Source organism: Cylas formicarius, unplaced genomic scaffold (assembly GCF_029955315.1).
Source record: "Cylas formicarius isolate icCylForm1 unplaced genomic scaffold, icCylForm1.1 PGA_scaffold_10__41_contigs__length_53128322, whole genome shotgun sequence".
NCBI lineage: Eukaryota > Metazoa > Arthropoda > Insecta > Coleoptera > Brentidae > Cylas > Cylas formicarius.
Window position 1 is genome coordinate 23,551,192 of NW_026844214.1, and position 23,280 is coordinate 23,574,471.

General features: G+C 33.9%; 1 protein-coding gene across 1 annotated transcript in view; it reads right to left on the reverse strand.

The window, feature by feature from the left end:
* LOC132695748 (sodium-dependent noradrenaline transporter-like) overlaps positions 1-23,280 on the reverse strand; it is a 50,288-nt gene that overhangs the window by 25,096 nt on the left and 1,912 nt on the right. Inside the window, exon 2 of the mRNA XM_060660230.1 lies at positions 18,675-18,860. Coding sequence (XP_060516213.1) covers positions 18,675-18,860 — 186 coding nt within the window. The remainder of the gene's footprint in view (positions 1-18,674; positions 18,861-23,280) is intronic.

Sequence of the window (23,280 nt, forward strand, 5' to 3'; positions counted from 1 at the left end):
AATAACTATATCAGCGGTTTCTGAACAGAACACCGGATTTTATTGTGCAAAACCAAAAAAATAAGTTGCATGTAGCCCCTTGTTCAAGAAGCGAGTGAGTCTATGGAAATAATGAAACAATCCAATTATATAAACGCAACACATTTGAGATTCGGTCATTCGTGCAGCAATTAAAGCTCCTCCTACCATTCGACCCGCTACGGCAAATATTTAAAGTGTGTGCAGAGCAAACATCAGTATCAGAATGAAGAAGCCAACAACATATTTCGCGAAACGTCAGTGAGACGGAGTCAGTACCCGACACAAGTTCTAGAGCTTGCCGAAATTTGTTTCAAAAATCAAATAATATTTGTTTATCACTCTTTGTTCATCTCTGCAATAAAAGTGGTGGAGGTGTTCCAACATTTTCTTCAATGAATCTCCATAACCACAAAAAGATTTAACGCATTCCAACATTTTTTTCAATGAATCTCCATAACTACAAAAAGACTTAACGCATTCTAATAAATAAAAGTTGTTAAAAAGAGGATTGGGTAGGCTATCAATAGTGGCGATGATATTACCACCATGTTGGTCATACATTGAGATCAAGAAAATCATTTGCTTTCGTGCAAAAGTAAACTGTAAAAATAATGTGCTTTAAATGTACCTTAAAAATATGGTGCAAAATATTTGAACACTGTGTGCGTGAGGGAACGCAATTGGTAGAGTCCTTCGATAAAAATGAACTTGCTTAAACGTTTTATTTGCGCACATCTACAAACACTAACAAATTATTCGTCTTAATTCAGGTTTTTTAAAAAGCTTCCGCACGTTATCATAGCAAGACGTCGACTGAGGTGACTGGCGCGCGGGTGCGACGTTGATGCGCAGCGAGGTTGCCGTATGAAGACGTTAACGTATATCACGCGGGTTTTCAAAGTGAAATACACTGCATACTAAATAAAGTATCATACGCATGGGGGTTAAGTTATGTAAACTCACTATTGTAAAATTCAAGCAACGAAAACAAATTGCAAAATGCGCTCATTGATTGGTTTATAATTATAACATAACCTTGCTTTTCGCTTTATTACTAAATTGACGCAAAAAACTGGTGAAAATTAGAGCAAGTTCAAATTCGTGAATAAATTTTTGAAGAACTTCGTGAATTTGTTTGACGAACATTTGATATCACGATCGGATGTATTCGGAAGATTTACACTCGTACACTCGACCCGCTAAGCTAACTCGTGACTAAAATGACAATTTTTTTTTAAAGAAACTTCCACAAGCTACTGTAATCCTAGTTACACGTCTTCTGGATTCCTTCTAAATCGAACTTGCTGACTTTTCACCAATCATGCTGTAGACTTCTTCGAAGCATAACTGAAACTGGTTTTCATTTTACCCTGTACCTGCTTACATACTATTTCAGGATGCAAAACACTGCCTCGGCTGACTGCTTCCCATATTGATGGTAATGAATGTGTATTTATTGTCGTAGACTTAACGGTCTTTTATGTTATTTTAGGCTGGTTGATATTTTTGGTCCTGTCTCTCCAAAGTATTACTTGTCACATGCATGGAACGCTGGAAATGGAAATGTCATGGATCGAAGATGTTGAGAGATTTGTGGGCAAATGGTAAGTCTCGTTTTAAGATCATATTCATTAAGAACTTTTGATTAGTTATAGTTCGTGGAAAAAAAGAATTTTAGAATCGTGAGGGATGACAGATTTTTTCACAGATTCTAATAGCTTTAATAGCAAATAATATAATCTTTTATGAGTTGATGATAGGATCCGTCTGTAAGAATATCATTTTTCCCGATTGGTTAAGAAGGACCACGGTGGCAGGTGTGGGCTGCTTTCGGACACATTTTCTTTGGAAGTTTGTGGTGAAGTGTATTTTGAGAGAAGAGCAGATGTTTGGTGTTTTAATTCTGGGTTCGTTCTTGATAGTTTTACAGCTCTGTAAACAAGAGAGTTGCTGGGGATGGTATGTTTGCGTGGGTTTCCTGTAAACTTAATGACTCAATATTAGGACTGATTTTCTGTAGATAAGAATATCTAATAATAACAGATTATTATTAGTTTCTTATTCAATGGTAAAACTTATATAAATTAAATGGTTAAGAAAATCTTGGAGGGATTCTTGATCATAAGCAAATAACTAAAGTATCATCAAAGGAATGTTTCTAGGGTTTTGATTTTATATGGAAAGTGTCTAGGTCTTTCTTCTCCAAAGCTTCCACAAATATGATTGCGTTTCATGATATTTTTTCATAAATTTTGCCGTTACAAAAAAAATATGTTCCAGACAAGTATTTTTCAATTCAAATAAGTAAATTTGATTCCAGAGATTCGGATTTTAATATATCTGGAATTATTTTAAAAATTTCAGGGATAGGGACTTCATTAAAGAGGGACTCGTCATTGAAACTAACCATAACATCGTTTAGATCTAATAAGTTGTAATATTTAGTTCCCAACCGTTCAATGACGTGAAAGGAATTTGGTACATAACTATCAGATTTCCCTGTAAAGGGTATTAACATAGACGCTAGATATTTTGCTAGAAGAAATGTTGGAGGTCCAATGATGCTAATAGCAGGTAGAAGGAATAATCCTGTTTTATGAAACTTATGGAGTTCGTAGAAAAAAAGAATTTTAGAGTCGTGAGGGTTGACAGATTTTTTTAATAGCAGATATAAGATTGCCTTCGGTAGATGACGTAGAATCTTTTATGAGTTGACGATAGGATCCGTCTGATAGTCAGATGTGTTTATGACTACCACAGCATTTCCTTTATCTGCTTTTAAAATGACCGAATCGAGATCAGATTTTAGAGATTTGGGAGGTAATGCGTTCAGGCTTTGGAATATTAGATTTAGGAATTTTAATGATTTTTGCGGATTCAACTCGAATTTCATTTGTTGTTTGGGATGACACAGTCCAGGATCATTAATTTTCGTAAATACATGTCACATCTTGCAAAAGGTTTACATTAATGAAGATGTCTCAGAAAGTATTGGAAATTTTTTTCAGAAACTAAAAAATTAACCATTATATCGTATGTTCCTTTGACGATAAGGAAGTCAAATGACGTACTTATAAACAAATTAAATTTTTTCGATAAAATAGTGAGAAACCCTGTATAATGTAACGTTTTAACCAATGAAAATTACAATGTAGGTATTTGTCTATTAGAGAATCAACTTTGCACTATTGTATTTATAGAGGCATTGTATACGATATTCTTTAAGAAGAGTATATTATTGTTATAGTATCGTACCCGTCCGATTGAGGCCAGTTAACTAAAAAGCGGCGTGAACCGAAATATTATCAAAGCTATATTAAGTTTGAAAAAAATGCCCAATTGCTTCGTAAATATTGAGGCCGGGCTACATCGAAACCGATCGGGAATTTTCCCATCCGGGTACCGGAATATCCGGCTTCGGGGATCCGATCCGACGGACGATGCGACGATGGGGAACGATCGACAATTCCCCGCAGGTGCCGCTATTGGAAATACCTGAGGCGACGCGAATTTATTCATTTACATGTAATTGCTATCGACGGCTCCATCTCGCTCTCTCGCCCTTCGGATGCACACAATAAAAAGCCGCGCCAAGGACGCGGCCGATGTCGTTCCAGACAAAATTTTCAACCCCACCGCGGATATTAATTTTCGCTCGCCGTTGTATCTAAAATTTTTTAATCAGGATTTTAGAGAAAATTTAGTAACCGCGATTGGCACTGACCTGGATTGTGGTAGCGTTGTTGCGTCAGCCGTGGTAATATTTTCCTGGTCATGCACGCCTGTTTGAATATCTACTTATATGAAATTTTTAACATTTAACGAAACCATTACTTTGTTTCCCAGCTTCAAACGTAATATTTAAAACGACCCTAATAAGCCTATTGCGGCTTTCGTGAACTGTTGCGTTTTTTTAAATGAAACTGTAAAAACATTATTTGGTTTGTTATAAGTTTCTCAAACATATGCAACACATAAGAGGTATTTGAACTACATTCAATATCTTTATCATAATCGTGGGATATCTCACTAAACTTTACTGATAGAATAATCCGGTTTTTGCAGTAGTGTGCTACGTTTTTGATCAAACGGAAGGTAAACGGCATTTCAATTTTCGTTTTTAAAATACATATAAGGTACCCCCGTTACTTTTTCTATTCACAGCAAATCGAAATACTAATGACTGACCAGTATATAATGTTTTTCTCGTGGTCTACAGAATAGGCAAAATATCAAAGGCGTTAAATTAAAACAGCGAGATAAATGCAAAATACAATAATTTTTAAAGAATACCTTTTAATTTTCCTTAATAAAACCAGTTCGATTTATATAGCAGAGTTTAATAAACATGAAATGAATCTACAACTTATCAGCTCTTCTCATATATAAAAAGGCAATAAACTGGTCTCGTCATATTTCCTGGATTAAAACTTAACACAAACGCTTCGGAAAAATTTACTCAACAACACAGTCAAGTCGGATGCTTCAAACCAGCAATCGAAGTTCAAGTGGCTGAAGCTAATGTAATCATTACCAGATTGATATCGTGCCGGCTCTAAGAAGAAAATGCAAGAGCCAATTACCGAAGGTTGTACTGGGCCTTACTTAATGCTCGTGAATAAATTAAATAACATAACATAAACATAACAGCTACTCTATTTTCATCCCGAAAATACATTGCGCCTGTGCTTGTATAAAAAATTTCAAACAAAATAAAATTATTTTACAATTTTTTGGCGTATTTGTTTTGGAGAATTACTAACGAGAATATCGATCAAAGAAATATCTATTAATTTTGATAAATTAATTTATTTTCATTATTTTCAAATTCAGGTGAAGTACCTAACTAATAGCATAAGTAATAAGCTAAACCAAGCCATTTTTTTTCTATACCATCCGACCTTTTTAGTAAAGCGATTCATTATTCGGGATGCAATAAATTTCAGCCCGTTGTCTTGCGTTGATGGTTGGAAACATCTTCATAAAAATTAAAATACCGCTTGAAGTGAACTCTCGACGTTATGATATAAGTTATTAAAGTTTCGCTCTCCAGTGTTCCTTTTCTCTCTATATACGGTGTGTGCGATTTTCCAATAATTTTGCGTCTCCTTCCGCTATTATTAGACAAAAAATCGCTTCTCATGAATCATGAAACTATTGATGTCTCCAAATAATAGGTCATACTTTCTCCGGGATCGATATTTTTTAAATTATAAAATAAACTTTTTTTAAAGGGAAAACTTTGTGTGTTATTTAACAGTCCCATTCCAATTCCATTAAATTTGTAGGGAGTTTCTGAAATAGCTTCTTTTTCTTTCGATGCATATCCACTAATGGATGTTTTGCGTACTGTACTAAGGATTGTATATCTTGTAGTCCTGTCCACTGCCTGACGTTTCGAAGCCAAGACATTTTCTTCCTTCTGATTTCTCTTTTTCCTTCAATTTTACCTTCGATCAGTAGGTACAAAGACTGGTATTTGTTGTTTCGCGAAATGTGCCCCAGGTACGCCATTTTTCTCTTCTTAATTAATTGAAATAGTTCACGTTTGCCGACGCGTCTTAGAAGGCACCTTAAGGATGCTGCGATGCAGCCACATTTCGAAATCCCCCGACTTGTTAAATGCAGTAGTCCTCAATGTCCAGCCTTCTATGCCGTAAAGAAGCACCGACCAAACTTAGCACTTTTCGAAACCAAAAGAATGCCTGTCGGGCTTGTTCAATGCGACATTTTATTGCTTTGCCTGAGGCCCAATCTTCAAAGAACCAAACTCCCACATATTTGAATTTCTCCACCCTCTAAATGTTATGGCGGCGTTTTCAACCATATTTATGTTTCTTGAAATAGTCACAAATTTTGTTTTTTTGGTATTGATGTTTAGGCCCGTTGATTTGCTCCGCTCTCCTATCTTATTGGGCAGTTGTTGTAGGCCGGGCTTATTATCAGCGATTAGGACGGTCTCGTCCGCATAACGCATATTGTTAATCCACGTCCCATAACTTTGATTCCCATTTCCATGTCCTCCCGGGCATCTTGGAAAATTGGTTCGTTGAATAAAATTGGAGACAGCACGTATCATTGTCGCACTCCCCTTTTGATCTGTATGTTGTCGGACATATTGTTGTCTAGTTTTATTTGCGCCATTTAGTTCCAGTATAGGTTTTCTTAGAGATCTATATTGAGCTTCCTAAGGAGCTGCATTAGTTTGTGGTGCTTTTCATATTCTATGAAACAGAGGCAAACATCCCTTCTCCGGTATTAGCAGTTCTGGACAAGCACTTAGGCTACACTTAGGCACACAGGCTAATAAGCCTGTGGGCTTCGCATCTTCTTGCATTTGTTGAAATAGCTACTCGAAGCAATGCTAACCAATACTTAAAATGAAACGTAATCTTTGTTAAGTGAGAAATTACTAAAAAAGATTTAGGTCTTCTTAAAAATTTCGCAGGGCATTGGGGGCAGCTGAGGGACTCCGGGGTACGACTCTGCCACCGCTCGAAAGGGTGTAGATGTGACTGTTCGTCAGTTGGTTAGGTATATGCTCAATGGCCGAAGCATGGAGATGATTCTTAGAGATATCAGATTAAATTCAACTGCCGTGAGAGACAGTCCTCAGACGGCAGACCTCGCTTCTGATCGCTTCTGGTGGATGTAAATTATCAAGGCTACTATACAGTCATATGCAGACGATCTGACAAAAATGGAGCTATTCATTCTATTCATAAACAAAAGGAAGCCAGGCGTAATTCACTGGCTTATTCTGCAGAACGTGTTTAACTTAATGAGTGAATCTGAACAGTTACAGCCTGCTATTTACAAAACTTCTGGATTTCTTCTGGCTTCACAGCTTAACTGAAACTGGCTCGCATTCTATTCTGTACAAGGGGCATAAACATGATCTCGGATGGCTGATTCTCATGTTGGTGATAGGTCAATACCTAAGTCGCGGTGAAAATTGTTTGGTTGCTTATATATTTCTATAGTTTCTCGGATTTTTCGTTTGTGGAAGAATTGATTACATGCAAGAAGAAGTTTTATGTCCGGTTTCGTGATTGAATTCGGCAACTGCTGACGGGTGTATTTGTCTAAGTCTTTAGGCTCTTTCATGTTTTTTGAGCCTAGTTTATATTTTCCGTCCGGTCTCTCCAATATATTCTTTACCACATATGCTTGTAATGCTGTAAACTCCTGACATCTCAAACGGAATTTTGTCTTTGACTGATCGAAGAATTCGAGAGATTTTTGGACAGGTGGTAAATCTGGTTTTGACGCTATAGTTAAGAACTTTTGGTATGTCGTCAGTGATGTTTTGAATGTAAGGAAGGACAACAGTGGCAAGTGTGGGGTTGCTTTCGGACTCATTGTCTTTGGAAGGTTGTGGTCAAATGTATTTTGTGGTGGAACGCTTTATATATTTAATGTGGAAATTATGACAGAGAAGAGCAGAGGTAAGATGTTTATATTCTGGGATCAGTGAATCAGGTTGAGACAGTTTTACGGCTCTGTATACAAGAGAGTTGATAACCGATGATTTTTGGGTCGGATGGTGTGAGTAGGTTTTCTGTAAACAGAATTAACCAATGTTAGGTCTGATTTTCTATTGATAAGAATATTTTAGAAAGCGAGGTTATAATTAGTTTCTAATTCGATAGTAAAGCGTATGTTTACATGTCTAAGAAAATCTGGTAGTTATCCTTGACCACGAGGCCAAATGACAAAAGTATCATCGACGTAGCGTTTCCATAATTTTGGTTTTAGAAGGAATTTATCGAGAGCTTTTTTCCCAAACGTTATAAGTATGTTTGCGATTACTGGTAATAATAGAGAACCCACAGCTATTCCCGACGTTTGTTAAAAAATTTGACCGTTATAAGAAAAATATGTTCCAGGCAATTATTTTTCACACAATTGCTTGAATTGTGGGTTCTCCAACCTGTAGAGGATAGTAATATCAATGTATATTTGTATATATAAAATGGAAATAATTCATAATGGATACGCTAAACGACTGTGTCACAAAGAAGAATTGAAGAAATGAAAGAAATTAAGTACGAAACTATAAGTTTTCCCTGTAAAGTGCTTTAATATCGAAGCTAGATGTTTTGCTAGAGAATATGTTGTTTCTTTCTGTGGTGCTGATAATAGGTCGAAGAGGTAATCCTGATTTGTGAATATTGGGGAGATTATTTAGAGACGAGGAATTTTTGAGTCATGAGGGGTGACATACTTTTTTACGGAGTCTGAGAAAAGAAGACATAATAACAGATTTAAGTTTGCGTTCCATAGGATGATTGGCGAACCGTCAGCAAGTGAGATTCAACAACAATCGACGCATGAAGAATTCAGAAGTTTTGTAAATAATATTACAGTAGCCTGTGAAAATTTCTTTGAAAAAGAAAGTTATTGCCTGGCATTTCAGGAAATATACTCCAAAGATTTGGTCCAAAATGCTTGGTGTGCTACTGAATCTTTCAGCCGAATAAAATTGTACAACTCTGTGTCCAAAAACGAACTTATTAAAGTGTCAGCGGATTCCCGTTTTTAACAAGAATATTGCTAATCTCATAAATTCAAATGTCAAAAAATAATTTGTTCCAGTTTTAGTGTTTAACAAGATATCAAAACAATTAATTTAATACTTATAAAAATGACCATATAATTTTTAGCAAGAACATCACATACGCCGAAATGTGAATATTCAGCAAATTACTAAAAATTTCATACACCACCACAAAAAACAGTTCTTTTTCTCCTGCACACAATTGCTTGAATGGTGGATTCTTCACATAGGATAGTAAATCAATGTATATTTGTATATATATGCAACGGAAATAATACATAATGGATATGCTAAACAACAAGTAGTGTCATAAAGTAAATATTTAAAAAAGGAAAGAAAAAACTATATAACTAATAAAAACAGTATATGAAAACCGAACATACTCCGAATCGAATATGCTATGCATTTTCTAAATAATCAAACAGCAGAAGACACAATTATGAGATAGGCCTCTGTAACAGCCAGTCCAATGATAACTAGGCAGCCAACACCGGGAGTGCAAATGGGTTCCACCCTCTTGCTCCTCCATTTTAAAGCATGTAAATACTCGTTTTCAGCGATTCCATAAATCCTGGTAGATTCTTTGAAGAAGCTGTCAATGCGTTAATCAATAGCCAGGGGTCAGAGCGGCAATGTCATTAGGATCCGATGCATCTTCAGTTAAAACTGATTTGATTTGACACGTAACCTTAAGTAGCTCTTTGTAAGTTAAAATTTGCTAGCCAATGGTTCTAAAAGATGTTTTTTAATAGATTTAATGCCAGACTCCCAAAAACCACCGAAATTTGGGCTGTGACTGGAAATGAAATGCCATTTTATACACACAAACAAGCATAAGCAAACTTTTAAAGTTCGATGTACGCCACGGGTTTGATTCATTGGAATATGTATGGGACCACCCAAATCTACCGTTGTTTGTAAAAATGCCTTCAACTGACGAATGTTAAAGGAGGGGACCCCAAAAGTTGGTGAACTGGCTTGCGTGAACATCTAAAGCAATATTGTTGATTTAGCAAAAAATGTACAGTTCTTAATCCAGCATTAAGTAATTTTAGTGAAAATATTCTATAATTAGATAAATTTATCTACTGTAGCGAGGCAACAAAATTGGAAATTTATTATCGTAGGAAAGAGGCGAGTGGTGTAGTCTTCCACCGATTCTTAGGAATGCATTTCTGTCTAAATATAATAATTTTGTATTATTTTTATTGAAACCAATTTCTTTGGAAAAATAAATAGATTGCCTTTTTTTAGGAGGTACTTTATCGTGAAACGGTGTAACCCTATTCTGCACAAAAGTTTTCCAACAAAACTTGATGAATAGTAAGGCGACAGGTAGAACTATTTTGAATGAACTGACTTCAATCAGATATTACACGCACGGAATCTTGATTTTTGAATGTAATTCGCAAATAGACACTAACTCCATTGGCATTGGTAGAGGCATCTAAAAAATCTATATAAATTATATTTTTTGTTTGTGATAAACTTTGATAAACTTTCCGGGTTTTCTATGTGGTGATGAAAGATATAGCCGTTTTCTTTTATATATTGTGAATGTAGATTTGCGATGAGTTACATGGGATCCAGATACAAATATTTTTGCATGGAGCCTGATTATATTCTATAAGTCTCTGGAGTTGTTAATAAACGATTTTATAGCTGTAAAAATCTCTTGAATGCAAGCGAACGGCTATTGGGAAAAATGGGCTTATAATTTACGCGACAGGGTAAACTTACGGTGCAACGCAATTGAAAAGGTATTTTTGTAAATTTGCTCGCAAGCCTCGGCGGCGACAAAATGATTTTTGTTTTAGGAATGTTCTCAATTTCCCAAAATTTGTTAACACAAACATTAAGAGTTTGATTTGAAATTTGACATAATTTCATTTACACCACCAACAATGCGACCATCTGTAAAAATATGGGAAATACATCGGTACCGAGCAAATCATTAATTGCTCCTGGTTTATGGAACTGAGAATCTGCGAGATTTATATTTTGAATTAGATGCATATTTTTTTTAGCAACTTCGCTTATAGATTTAGCAAAAAGCAAATTTGAGGGAACGTGATGGTATTATTAACCGATAAGGTAAACTCGGTTGGCTCCGGGGATGTAATAGATTTATAGATCCTAATTTTGTCTGAGAACTGGTGTCTCCAATGCCGAATTTCTCGGTATTGTCATCCGAGAACTGCTAAGTTTGCGTTGACGCGCGACTTCATTTACATCACGGGAATCAAAATGGACTGATCTATGGTATCCTTTTTGACAGGAAGGACAATTAAAAGTACTTTTCTAGTTCTAAGTACGTTTGAAGTACAATTCAATACAAGCATCAAGGTAATGAGGACATGTAGTTAAATTATGAGCCTGAGATGTGCATAATGAGCATTTATTTTGATTGGGCTAACTTAGTTCATTAGTTAGAAACGCGCGAGGATGATGGCAAGAATTAAATAGTGGCGGATTTTGAGCGTATGGGGGTTTTATAATTCTAGTCGGTTTTTTAGAAACTCCCGAATGCGAGGTACTAGGGTCAACATTAACAATAATCAGTAAGTTGCAGTGTTTAGCATGAAAAACCTGAAATCGAGTTGGAATAGTACTATCAACTAATTTTAACAATTATTGAGCTAAAATAAAATCCCAAAAATCTACTGAAAGTGAAATATCGAGTGAGTTTCTAAAAGCCGCAGAATCATCGGAACTAAGCATTGGAACATTTTCTATAGCATTCCAATAATATTGTGCTAAGAAGCGATCATTTTTATATCTTTTTCTAGATTATCAAATACGAAGCGGGCAACTGCGTAACTAAATCTTTGGGAGTCGCTTCAAGTATTTGGGGGTTGTCATGAATCATCGTTTTAAAAATATCGTAATTAAGATAAACTGTAAGAAAAATAGTGAGTTTGAATTCCATCTGGAGAGTTAAGATCTATAGTAAGGCGGCAGTTGCTATTGTGCGCAGTGGAATGAAAAATTTCATCATAAATTTCCCTTACTTGGGCCATATTTTTTGGAATGCATAAAGGTGCTGAAGACATGTTTTGACCTTGGCTTGATCCAAATTGATTTATTTTAATAAAGTAGTGTGTTTTTTCTGATATTCGGGATTGATATTTTCCAACTCTTGTCTACTATTGTCATTCTTAGCGTCTTAGCTTTACTCTTTCTGGCGAAATACATTTTCAAATCTTCAATCAGTGATGGTATTGTCCATCTGAACCGTTTATACTGACTGTCGTTTGTTCTTCTTACATGATCCAGTCCTGAGATTTGGCAACTAAACATCTAGTTTCTCATAAAAGAGGATATCTGAAAATATTAATCAAAACTTCATTAAAACTACCGCATCAAGCATTTCACGGCAAAGCTTTAAACGTCCGGAACAGATTTCGTGGAAGCGTAAAAAATATGATCGGCAAAGAAAGTGTATCACGGATACAAAAAGCGTTTGCGATCGAAAGGCGAAGCTATTGAGTTGATACGGATAGGCAGCCACCTGTTGAAGAATCCTCGTTGCCCATGACTCTGGCGTAGAGTCGATGCGAGGAAATAACTTCATGACAATATTGTTGTCCTGGAATGCGCTAATGTGCAGACTGCCGGGCTCTGAGAAAAGCGAGAATGCCACAGCCACCTATGATTGTTTCGGCCAAGTCCGGCCTTGATACGTTGGGATAAAAACCGAAAAAATATTAAGTAGGATATTTCCTGTTTGAAATCTATATCAAAGATATATAATCAATAATTCTAAATTTGAAATTTTTTTAATTTTGTACAGGTAAAAATGGTATACACTGAATATTCACATTTTGCTCAAATTATTTTTACCCATGGTGAATATCTACCAGCAATGACTCGTGGAAATTTTTTAAGAATTTAAGTCCGCATCCTACTATCCCAAAATATAAATAGGGTGTCTCCTTTGAAAAAAATGAACTTTCTGATTTTGAAAATTTTATCGTATATCAAGTCTTCCTCAAATTGCATGCGATAAATCAGTAGAAAAAGTATTACGCTCCTGCTTTAGTTTGTTGCAGAAATGTTTATCACCGCTCAAAATTGCATAATGGATAAATCTATAAAAGTTTTCTCAGATATCCGAGAAACAGTTAAAAATAACTAGGAACCCTAATTCAACTCACCATAAACTTTATTAAAAAATTCAAAAATAAAATAAGATTCAAAATGTTCCATTCAAAATAAGGAATTTAATGATGAGTTCCGTTGTAAAAGAAAATATTGAATAGCCGTAAGTCCCAAAATTTAAAACAAATTTAAAAGTTTCGGGATTTTCCCCGACTAAGCCCAAAAACGTCTAAGCAACGACTACGATTGTCGATTAATAATTATTAGTCTCAAAAAAAAATCCGACTATAATCTATTTATTTTTCGAGGTTTTTATATTTTCTGAACTGGGAATCGCGAGCTTGTTACTTTCTATGATTTTTTTTATCTTGAAATCCCTTCATTAAGTCTCTTATAACTAAACATTGTCGAGATTGAGACTTCTATAATTAGCTAAAAGCAGAAAACTGATTAAGAGAGCGCCAGATATAACTACCTAATCGGTTAATATAGATTCAGCTGTGAAAATCAAGGACGCTGCTGCACTCATTTGGTCAATATTTGTTATTATGGGGAAATCATGCTATTCAATTAATGATTACAAAGTTTTAAAGACAAATATTTCAAAATTTATTGATCTGAAGAAAACGGAATCAAAAATTCATGAATATATTAAAAAATCTAATGTTTAAGGCCTCTATATATTTATACCCTATTATAAATATAAAACAAAAAACATGATTTTTTCAGAGAGCTTTTTTTCAGTAAATCACTAACGGCGATAGGTCTCTTAATAAAAATTATTTGCAAATAACTAGACATTGCATTTAGTTGTCTAGGTTCCATCGATATCGATGTAGAGCTGTGGCTAAATTAATTTTCATTTCAACCGGTTCACAATGAATAGGCTATAAAAAGTTAAGTCAAGAAATTGCTATCAGCTATACCCTAGGTCTAAATATTTATATTCAACTGTGTATTACTTCAAAACAGCTTTAGGTATAAATTTATGTGACCTAGTAAATATGTTTGAAATTATTTACAAATCAATCGGATTCCTACTGCAAAGGTTGTTGATGAATTGAAATTGAACGTTTCGCCAATCATCCTGTTAGCTTGTTAGAGTTTGACTGAAACTGATTTGCATTCTACTCTGTACCTCATTATAGATTGTTTGAGAAAGACGAACCTAAGGAAAGGACACAAAACTTTTTTTTTTACTAAATTGTTTTCACTTCATTGGACAAGCAAAACCATTACATTACATCCAATCGATCTTTTGGTTAGTTTCGACTTGCATTCCTTCTTTACTCAAGTTTTTAATTCTGAAACTTTCGAAAAATCTAAAATGAAATCGTCTCACCATAATAAGATACTCTAATCCAGATGAAATCAGACCTAAATTTCGGTCATTCAATTTATAGAAAACACACAAATCGGTAAGTGGTTTTATCTTGGAAATGGTTCACTGTTGGGCCTAAACTAATATTTTTGGTATTATTCAAAATTAAAAATAGGCTCTACGTGTCTATAACAAGAACAAAGGAAAGTATTAAGTTCTACCATATTATTCAATTAATAAGGTACAAATGAGTGTAAAGACCTACAAGGGACAGAACTAACCAATAGAGCAAAAGAAGTTTATGGAATGCTGGGGGTATTATTCTAATTTATTAAGTTAAAACCACTAAAAATACACTACAATTCGTTTGTTCGTAGCATACTAAAATCATTGCAATAATTTGGTTACCCTATGACGTGGTCCATAAGCATCTAGGTGAAAAAGTGCAAAAGAATATTTTAAGATTTTGATTTTTAAAAAGCATGGTAAATATATATTCCATCTGTTGCGAGTTACCTACATGAATTTAATTTTATATACTCCCTGGCGATTCACTGAGAATTGAGTATGCATACCGGCCTTAGAAGTACGAAGGAAACTTACAATACATTTTTATTCTTGTTTTCGATATGTAGGTATCAAATATTGTAATTTTTAATTAGAACTCTGTTCTGTTGATTCCTTAATAAATAAAATCTGCTATTTTTTGTGCAATCCACACATTTTTGCCTTGTTAACAAAAAGTCAGCAACGAATTAAGAGCTCTCCCAAGTACACCCAAAGTAAGTTAAAGTTTAAATCTTAACTAGCAGTTAACCTGTGATAGAGTTTATAAAGAAAAGTTAAAGTCAATTAACAGGAGTTTTCTACATCTGCTAATAAAAGCTACACTGACGAACCACAAAGGAAACACAATTTAAAAAAGCATAGAGCTTCCGGATTAATTTCGACTCGTTTTATATACACCTGCCACAAACCTGCGGCGAATTGTTTGAAAAGTTTATTAAAACAACTGCTCGTTCATTTTGGACATTTAAAAAGGAAGCTGATGTTGCTAAAAAGCCATTAAAACTTTTTAATTATAATCTGCTCTTCAATCTTTCGACGTGCCGAGGAAGCCTAGACAAACGTATCTTAACATTTCAGTCTATTTTTTAGAGGCAAGAATGATGTCTATTATCAAAGTTATTGTTGCATTGAAGATACAGGGTTATTCACAATATCCGTTTGATGGATAGAAACATCTTATCTTAGAATTGCGAATGGTTGGGCTCCATGATGATCTGAAATCTTATTAAATTTGTTTTATATTTATTTACAACACTCTGAATTCCTCGGTTGTTGATGAATCGAATTTGCTGTCATTTCGCCAATAATCCTGTTTACCTTAACTGAAATTTATATGCATTCTACTCTGTACTAGGTTATACACTGTTTGAGGGAAGCGGAGCAAAAGCATGAACATTGTCTCGGATGACTGATTTCCATGTTGCTAAAGGTTCCTTCACATTCTTTTAGCCTAGTTGATATTTTTCCTCTTGTTTCTCCAATGGTGATTCAAATTATTCTTTGCGGCACATTCATTCTGTAAACTCCTGATGTCTCAAAGGGAATTTTGCCTTTGATGAGTCGACGACGTTGAGAGATTTTTGGTTGCAACATTATGTTTTAAATTTAAGGAAGGATCATATAAGTAAATGGGAGGAGGCTTTAAGACTTATTTTCTTTGGGAAGTTATGGTGAGGTGTATTTTGTAATGGAACAATTAATAATTCTAATTTGGAAATTATTTTAAAGAAGAGCAGAATCTACGTGTCTCAGTCCACTCATTCCGGTTGAGAGTTTAATGGCTCTGTAAACAGGAAAGTTGATAACCGATGACTTCTGGGTCAAATGGTGATGTGACAATGTATTAAGATATGTGTGAAGGTTTTCTGCAAATTGAATCTGAGAACGGGAAATTACTCTAAGTTTCTAATTCGTTGGAAAAACGTGTGTATAGAGTAACAATACTTTGGAAAATCTAGGAAGGATTCTTGACCATGAGGCCAAATAAAAACAGTATCATCAATATGGCCTGTCCATAGTTTTCTTTTCTGATGGAAAGTGTGAAGAGCGTTCTTTCCAAAAGCTTCCACAAATATATTTGCCAATGTCTGGGATAATAGAGAATTTGTAGCTGCCCTTGCTGCTTAAAATTTGACAGTTGCAAGAAAAAAGTTTTTCAGACCAAACATTTTTCAATTTAGATAAGACGACTTGATTCCAGATTCTCGGATTTTAATATAAAAGAAATTATGTTGAGAGTTTCAGGAATATGAACATTACTTTACAGTACACAGTATGTGGAACCTGACCATAAACTGACAGTTTTCCCTGTAGAGCATTTTAGTACAGAAATTGGATATTTTGTTCGCAAATTGGCTACAGAACAAATGGTGTTAACAATAGTTCGAAGGGGTAACCCTTATTTGTGAATCTAGGGAGTGAGGGGCAACAGATTTTTTCACGGATGCTAATAGAGAAGAAGCTTTAATAGCAGATTTAGAGTTGAAGCTTTGAAGTTTTTCTTGCTAATCAGTTGTGTTCATGGCTGCTGCTTTTAAAACTACTTCGTAGGGATTAGATTTTATGATATTAGATGGGTATTAATTTCTTTTATCATTTTAAATATATATGTGTATTTTAACAGTATATTTATATATATTTTGCTAAAAGAACTACAATTGCGATTCAATAATTACTAAAAATATTCCTAAAGATGGAAAAATAATTTTGTGTCTATTCTTCTTTAACTGATTAAATAGTTTAAGGTAAGAGACATAATCTTTCTAGCATTTGTATCGTCACAAAAGTCCCTACAACCAATCGAAATTACTCCGCCCAGGGCAGCGTTGATGGGCTAAGAAGAGCCGAGCCCTCTTACAACCTTGACAAAAAATATTCACATTTGTTTTCGAAAATGTTCAGACTTCTACAAGTACTTTTTCTTAAGAAGGACAGCAGAAAAGAAAACTCTACAAAAAGAAAGAATTTTATAAAGAAATAAATAATCATCCACGAAAGTGAGTGACTCAACGAAATATTCCTTCGGTCATTGTGTAATCCCTTTGTGCCCATAATAACTTACATTACACAAGAGGCGACTTTTTAACGAAAACATATTACCTGCACGAATGTTAACTATCTAATTATCCTTCCGTTTCATTTCTAAAACTCATAAAACTAGCACCTCTCGAAAGACCGGAGCAGCAACCTCATCCCGATCTCAGAAATTGCTAACGCAAATAATTTCTCCGGCAAAATCGTTATGTAATGGAATCAAGTTGTAATTGTTTATAGCTCTGGGGTGTCACTTTGCTAACTCACTTATTTTTAATGGCAATATTAAACAGGTTACTTGAGTAGATGAGGATGTTTCTCCGGCAATTGCCGCTGTGGCGTTCCCCTTATTTTAAAGGTCATCCGGCGTTTTATATTCAGTAAAAATATAAAATTTGACTTCTAAAATTTTTTTTTATAGCTATGTGTGGCTGGAGTGTTAATTTCGACATCAAATTATATCCGACTTTGTTAGATATTCCTATGTGGTTCTTGGCAACAAACAGCATTCAAGTCTATCCTTCAAATTTAAATTAATTCTTTTTTAGCAATAACAATCACCGAGAAAATACCAGATGTTCCAGTAAGGGCACCTCAATATCTTTATCCTTACCTAAAATAGTAACAAAAAACATAAAACTACCTAAAAAGTTGAAATAAATAATCGGAATAAAATTTTGTTATTTATATTTATTCTTTTTTTTAGTAATTCATAATAATTAATAATAATTTAATAATTTCATAACTTAAGAGCTGTTGTTTGTTGGATAGAGTCCAAGCAGGTGGATCAGAAAAAGCAGCTGACTAGCTTACAGAGGCTAGTGAGTCTGCGAGTCTACTGAATGTTCTATCAAAACAGATTTATACACAAGACAAACCAAGATCCGTGACGTATAGATCAAAACAAGGCAACGCAAATTGATAGACATGGCAGCAAATTGGACAAACAATACTGGAAGATAAAGGCAGGGCAAGCGCTAGGGGTGCATATGTCTAGTGCCGTAAATACTGCACTGTCAAACATTACCGGATTTAAATCCCAATCTGAGAAGAGTGGAAAAAAATAGTGATAAAACAATCGCGACCTTCACCGATAACCATTACATTATATAGAGATCCTACTAGGGCTTGAGGTGTCTAGAAATGGCATTGATTGGCGTATACCGTCGGAAAGATTCACAGTATCTAAAAGTACTGGCAGCGGAATTAAACTCTGAATGCAGTTTCTGCAAAAAAAAGTAGGTAACGGCCAGACACCAATCAGAAGTATTTTTTCAAGGCAGATACCGTGAAATTATTAGCGAACTTGCAGTTTTACTAAATTTGTAACAGTTTTGGAGATATATTTAACCGCGTTATAATTTTATGTCGCCAGAAAACGAATACGTTCGTTTCGCCGGAGGTGAGCAAATAGCATTTTCTTTGCAATTTTTTTAATATACTCATAACTATTAAACACAGCATAAAAAGAGTTATAAAGGAAAAATCATATGGGTCATACGTAGTGTATTCCCAAGTCAATCCCAGTAAACCTATTGTAGACCAAGATGGCAGAAATAATTTGCTTACCGGAAACCAATGGGGTACTATTCGATGACTCGTAACCATCATCCAGAGTGGAGGTGGGTGTTGAATGGATAGTGGTGCCTTTTTTCAAGTCTTCTTCACTTTTACCGTTGACCATGTGTTCGTCGTTACCATTGGTTCTCAAGGTTTCGTTGCTACCGCATTGCTCTTTCAGTTCACCATTCCGACCTAGTAGAATCGAAATCATTGTAGAAAGAAAAGTTTCTAATAACGTGTTACTGAAAAACAAAAATTTGAAGTTTAGGCGTTTAAGCTAATATTGTTTCCGTAACATATGAATTGAAGCGCCTCATGAAAAATGTTTTCGACTTTTGCCAGAAATATTGCTAAAATTGCGATACGGTTTAAGTCAATACACTTAATCAGAGCTAATCAGCATATCTCATTTTCTATTAAATGTAATATCCGTGTTTTCTTTATTTCATGCTGTTCCTGAAATTATAAGGAGGTACTATACCATTTATAAGGGAGTACTATACCTAAAGTCATAGTTTTCCAGACATTTGCATTTTTGTTTGTGTTAGGTATACGTATGTTAGTTTTAAATGGAATAAAATACTATTTAAATGGCAAATACAATTATTTAATGGAAACTTCAAATGGCCAAAGTAGTAATATGCAGATTTGAAGAGTGAAGTTAGGGAAATATGTCACTAAGGAATTCCCAGTAAATATAGGCCTCAGACAGGGATGTTGTATATCCCCAACACTGTTTAATATCTGGAAGTAACTTTTGATATAACAGGAACAGACAACAAGGAAATATAAAAAAGAATAACTACAGCCAAAAAGCAAAAGCATGTCTTAAGGGAATAGTACAGAAAAAAAATATATTTAAAAAAAAAATAGATATGAAAAATTAGTAAAATACAGCCTACTATATGGTGCTGAAAGTTGGAGACATTAAAAAAAGGGTAGAAGCTGTTGAGATGGATGCAATGCGTAGGTCACTAAGAATTTCCGAAAGGAACGGGTTCGAAACGACAGAGTCAAAGAAATTAGGGGCATCGAAGGAACCGGTCTAGATGATATTGAAAGGAAACAATTAATTTGGTATGGAACAGTGCAACAAATGCCACATACAAAACTTCCCAAACAAGCAATGGAATGACAACTTAGGCAACACCGGAAAAGAGGAAGACCAAAAACCTACTGGAAACCGGGCGCAACAAAAGCGATGAGCGCAAAAAACTAGCAAGATGTCGATTGGAAAGATTGAAACAGGTGGAGGCAAGGCGTTGGACAACGTCGAAAAACGTTCTAAACCGATTACATACATTACATACATATCTGCCCGGAAAAAAATCTTTGTGTCTATGTACAAGGAAAAGGTTTATTATTAAAAAAATCATCATGGTAATCAAATTTTCACTAGAAAAAATCGTTTTTATAATTGTTTTAATACATATATACATAAATGCAAATTGACCTATGGACACTAGATAGTTTCGGTCATGTTGGTGCTTTAAGTTGTAGATGAGATTTGACTTCAATAGCAACAATATGAAATAATTAAAGGTTAAATTAATATATTTTTTCTAACGGAATGAAAAAAGAGTACATATAAATTATTTCAATAAGAACAAATTTATTAATAACTAATTAGAAGACTATTTTTTCTATTCAAAGCAAGTTATGTGTCTAATAAAAACATAAATGTGTTCTGTATATCATTAACTAACTGTTTTAACCAGAGCAGTAGTTTCAACAAAGCGAGCAACATTTTTTCTATATTTTTTGCAAAATGGGAAATATTTACGAAGCTTGGGTTATGCGCCAGTGTAGCTTTCTATTTTTTTTTTCTAACTCTCACGCACTATTGGGACGCGCTGGGAATTTTACTGTAGATCAATAGTGTATAGGAAAGACTGTACCGGTGAAAGAAGAGGAGTTGAGGAAAAAAAGGATTTTCAAAGAATTCCCATAAATCATTTTATTCTGAACAACATTTTACATTTATATTAATATAATTGTTATTAAGGTAAAGCTATGTCTGTTTTTTTTAAAACCAACTTTGGTTTTAATATACAGTGTCACCATTAAAGTCATGGATCACTTTGTAATAATGAGTTTTGGCAAATTTTGATCCTCGGGTTAGTTTGTGCAGCAAAAATAATAGATATATACATACAATTATCAAAAATATTAAAAATGTGAAAATAAATAGGAAAAAATTTTTCGCGTTTTCCCAACCTAACTCTTTTGTAGTTACATCAAAAAATAGGAATGCAACTACTTAGATGGATTAAACTGAGGACTTTACAAAAGTGTTTTCCTTAAAATTTATCTTGAACCCTCGATTTAAACAATTCAAATGCGCCTATAGAAATATTTACCATTTTAAAAACTAAGTTTCCTTGAATTTATTACGAAAATTATTTGTAAATTATTTGTTAGTTAAAACCATATTAACTTTGCATTACGTTGAACGATTTATAAGTACAGTTCTATTCATAAAAAACCCATACAATTGTTTTGTTAGTTTTGGTATTATTTGAGCAGTTTCAAATAGGCTTTTGCAATTATTTCTTTGACATTTGAAAATGCTTGACTTTTAGATATGTATCAACAATTGACACCATGCGAAATTATTTGTCAAAAATAAAAAGAACCACTTACACATTGACAAATTAAGTGTACTGGTTTTTAATTAACTGAACGGTTTCTTAGAAGATTTTCTTTGAGTTTCAGTGTTTAGGATAACGAACTCCGTAGTTGATTTAATTAATTATAATTCCATGAAATTCCTATAACATTTCTTGAGCTTCTGCTAGAATTTCATTGAATTCTTCTGTAATCCCTTGGAATTATTTGCGGACTTCTCGGAATTCCGGGGTTACAAAACTAATCATTTTGGAAGAAGTTAAAAAAAAATGAAATAAATCGGATTTTTTCGAAAATCACCAAGTTTGCAGAAAACTGAAACTGAAACAACTTTCTCCACAAAATTTTTCGATATTTTTAAAAATAAACGAATTTGTAAATATGTTTTTAATAAAAACTATCAATTTCGACAGGTAATGTTTAAAAACTTTGATAAATCGATTTATTTGATGCACAAACTATCCGCAAGATCAAAATTTGATAAAACTAATTAATAAAAAAATGTTTCTTTCAATAAGATGCGGGCTTTAGTATTGCCATTGTAGCAGTAGCCCATATGGTTGTCCCTTTTGTGAATTAGTCTTTGCGCGCAAAATAAATGAAATAAATAATTTTGCAAAAGGGCTGCAATTGCAAATATATGCTTTATTGCATTCACAAGAGCAATTTATTTTTAGTTTATTTAATTCTGTTTCTCTTTGAAATAGAAAATGGAAAGTAAATTTTCCCTATTCCCTAATTCTATTCTATTCTATTCTAGGGATCAAATAACTGATGCAAATATGACTGATGCAGTCGTGAAGTATAGAAACTCGATAAATCAAATATATTCTTTATCGCTGATTTGTCTTGCCCCTTTTAATTTGGGAATGTTTGAATTCCTCTAAACAATCTAAACCTATACCATGTTTGACATGTTTTGAATTTTGTCTCAAAAGTGATGTTTGCACACTTAGGGAGAATTTGTGCAACGCTGCCTATTTGAAAATGTTGTAGAGTTGGAAATATTATGTTTCCAAACAATAATTTCATTTGTTCACAATGGGTATCTTCACCATTATTTATTCTTCTTCTTGCTATCCAAATCTAAACTGGACAGGACTTGCTTAAAAACGATGCAATTTTAGTACATTTTATTGGATTTTTAACTAATTTTGTCCATGCGAAACTTAGGTCAAATTCACATGTTAACGCTGGAAGGCATAGTTTTGAAAAAAACAAAAAGTAAATCGACTTAGACAAAATGCTGGAAATCATTTTCGAGTTTCTGAAATGCCCACCAGGACGCGTAATTGTTATTTTGAAGTTTTAAAGCTGATAAAAGTTGTGGGAGATGTTCGAACATTTTCCTTAATAAATGTCCAAAAGGCTTAATGCATTCTAATAAACTTGAACTCGTTACACCGAGCTTTTGCTAGGCCAATCGTGCTATGAAGCGATTCTGATTCAAAATAAATAAGAATTAAAAGTTCAGATTTTCACAAAATTATATATTTTTACATGACAATTGTTTCGACAACACCGTGTCTTTATCAAATGTAATATTTACGAACATTTGGTAAAAACACAGTGTTGTCGAAACAATTGTAATGTAAAAATATATAATTTCGTGAAAATTTGAACTTTTATTTATTATTTATCTTAATAAATGGATTTCCATCAAGTACAAGCCACCTCAGTTCAAGCGATTCTGAATGCTTGCCTTATCACCAGGTGGAGTTTTCTGACCCAAAAAAACATAATTTTCCGAAAAAAAAGTAAATGCAACAATATAAGCTTTTTTCACGTTAGATTGTCAAATAAAGTATGAATAAAAGAACTTAGCTCTAAAAAAAATGGATTTTGGGAAAATTTTGCACTATACGGGTTGTTACTGATGTTTGATTGTCCATAATTTACGAAATTAAATTCAAATTTATCATATCAGATGCCAAATGATTTTTAAAATTTATATATAATGTTATTATCTTTATTACTGTTTTAC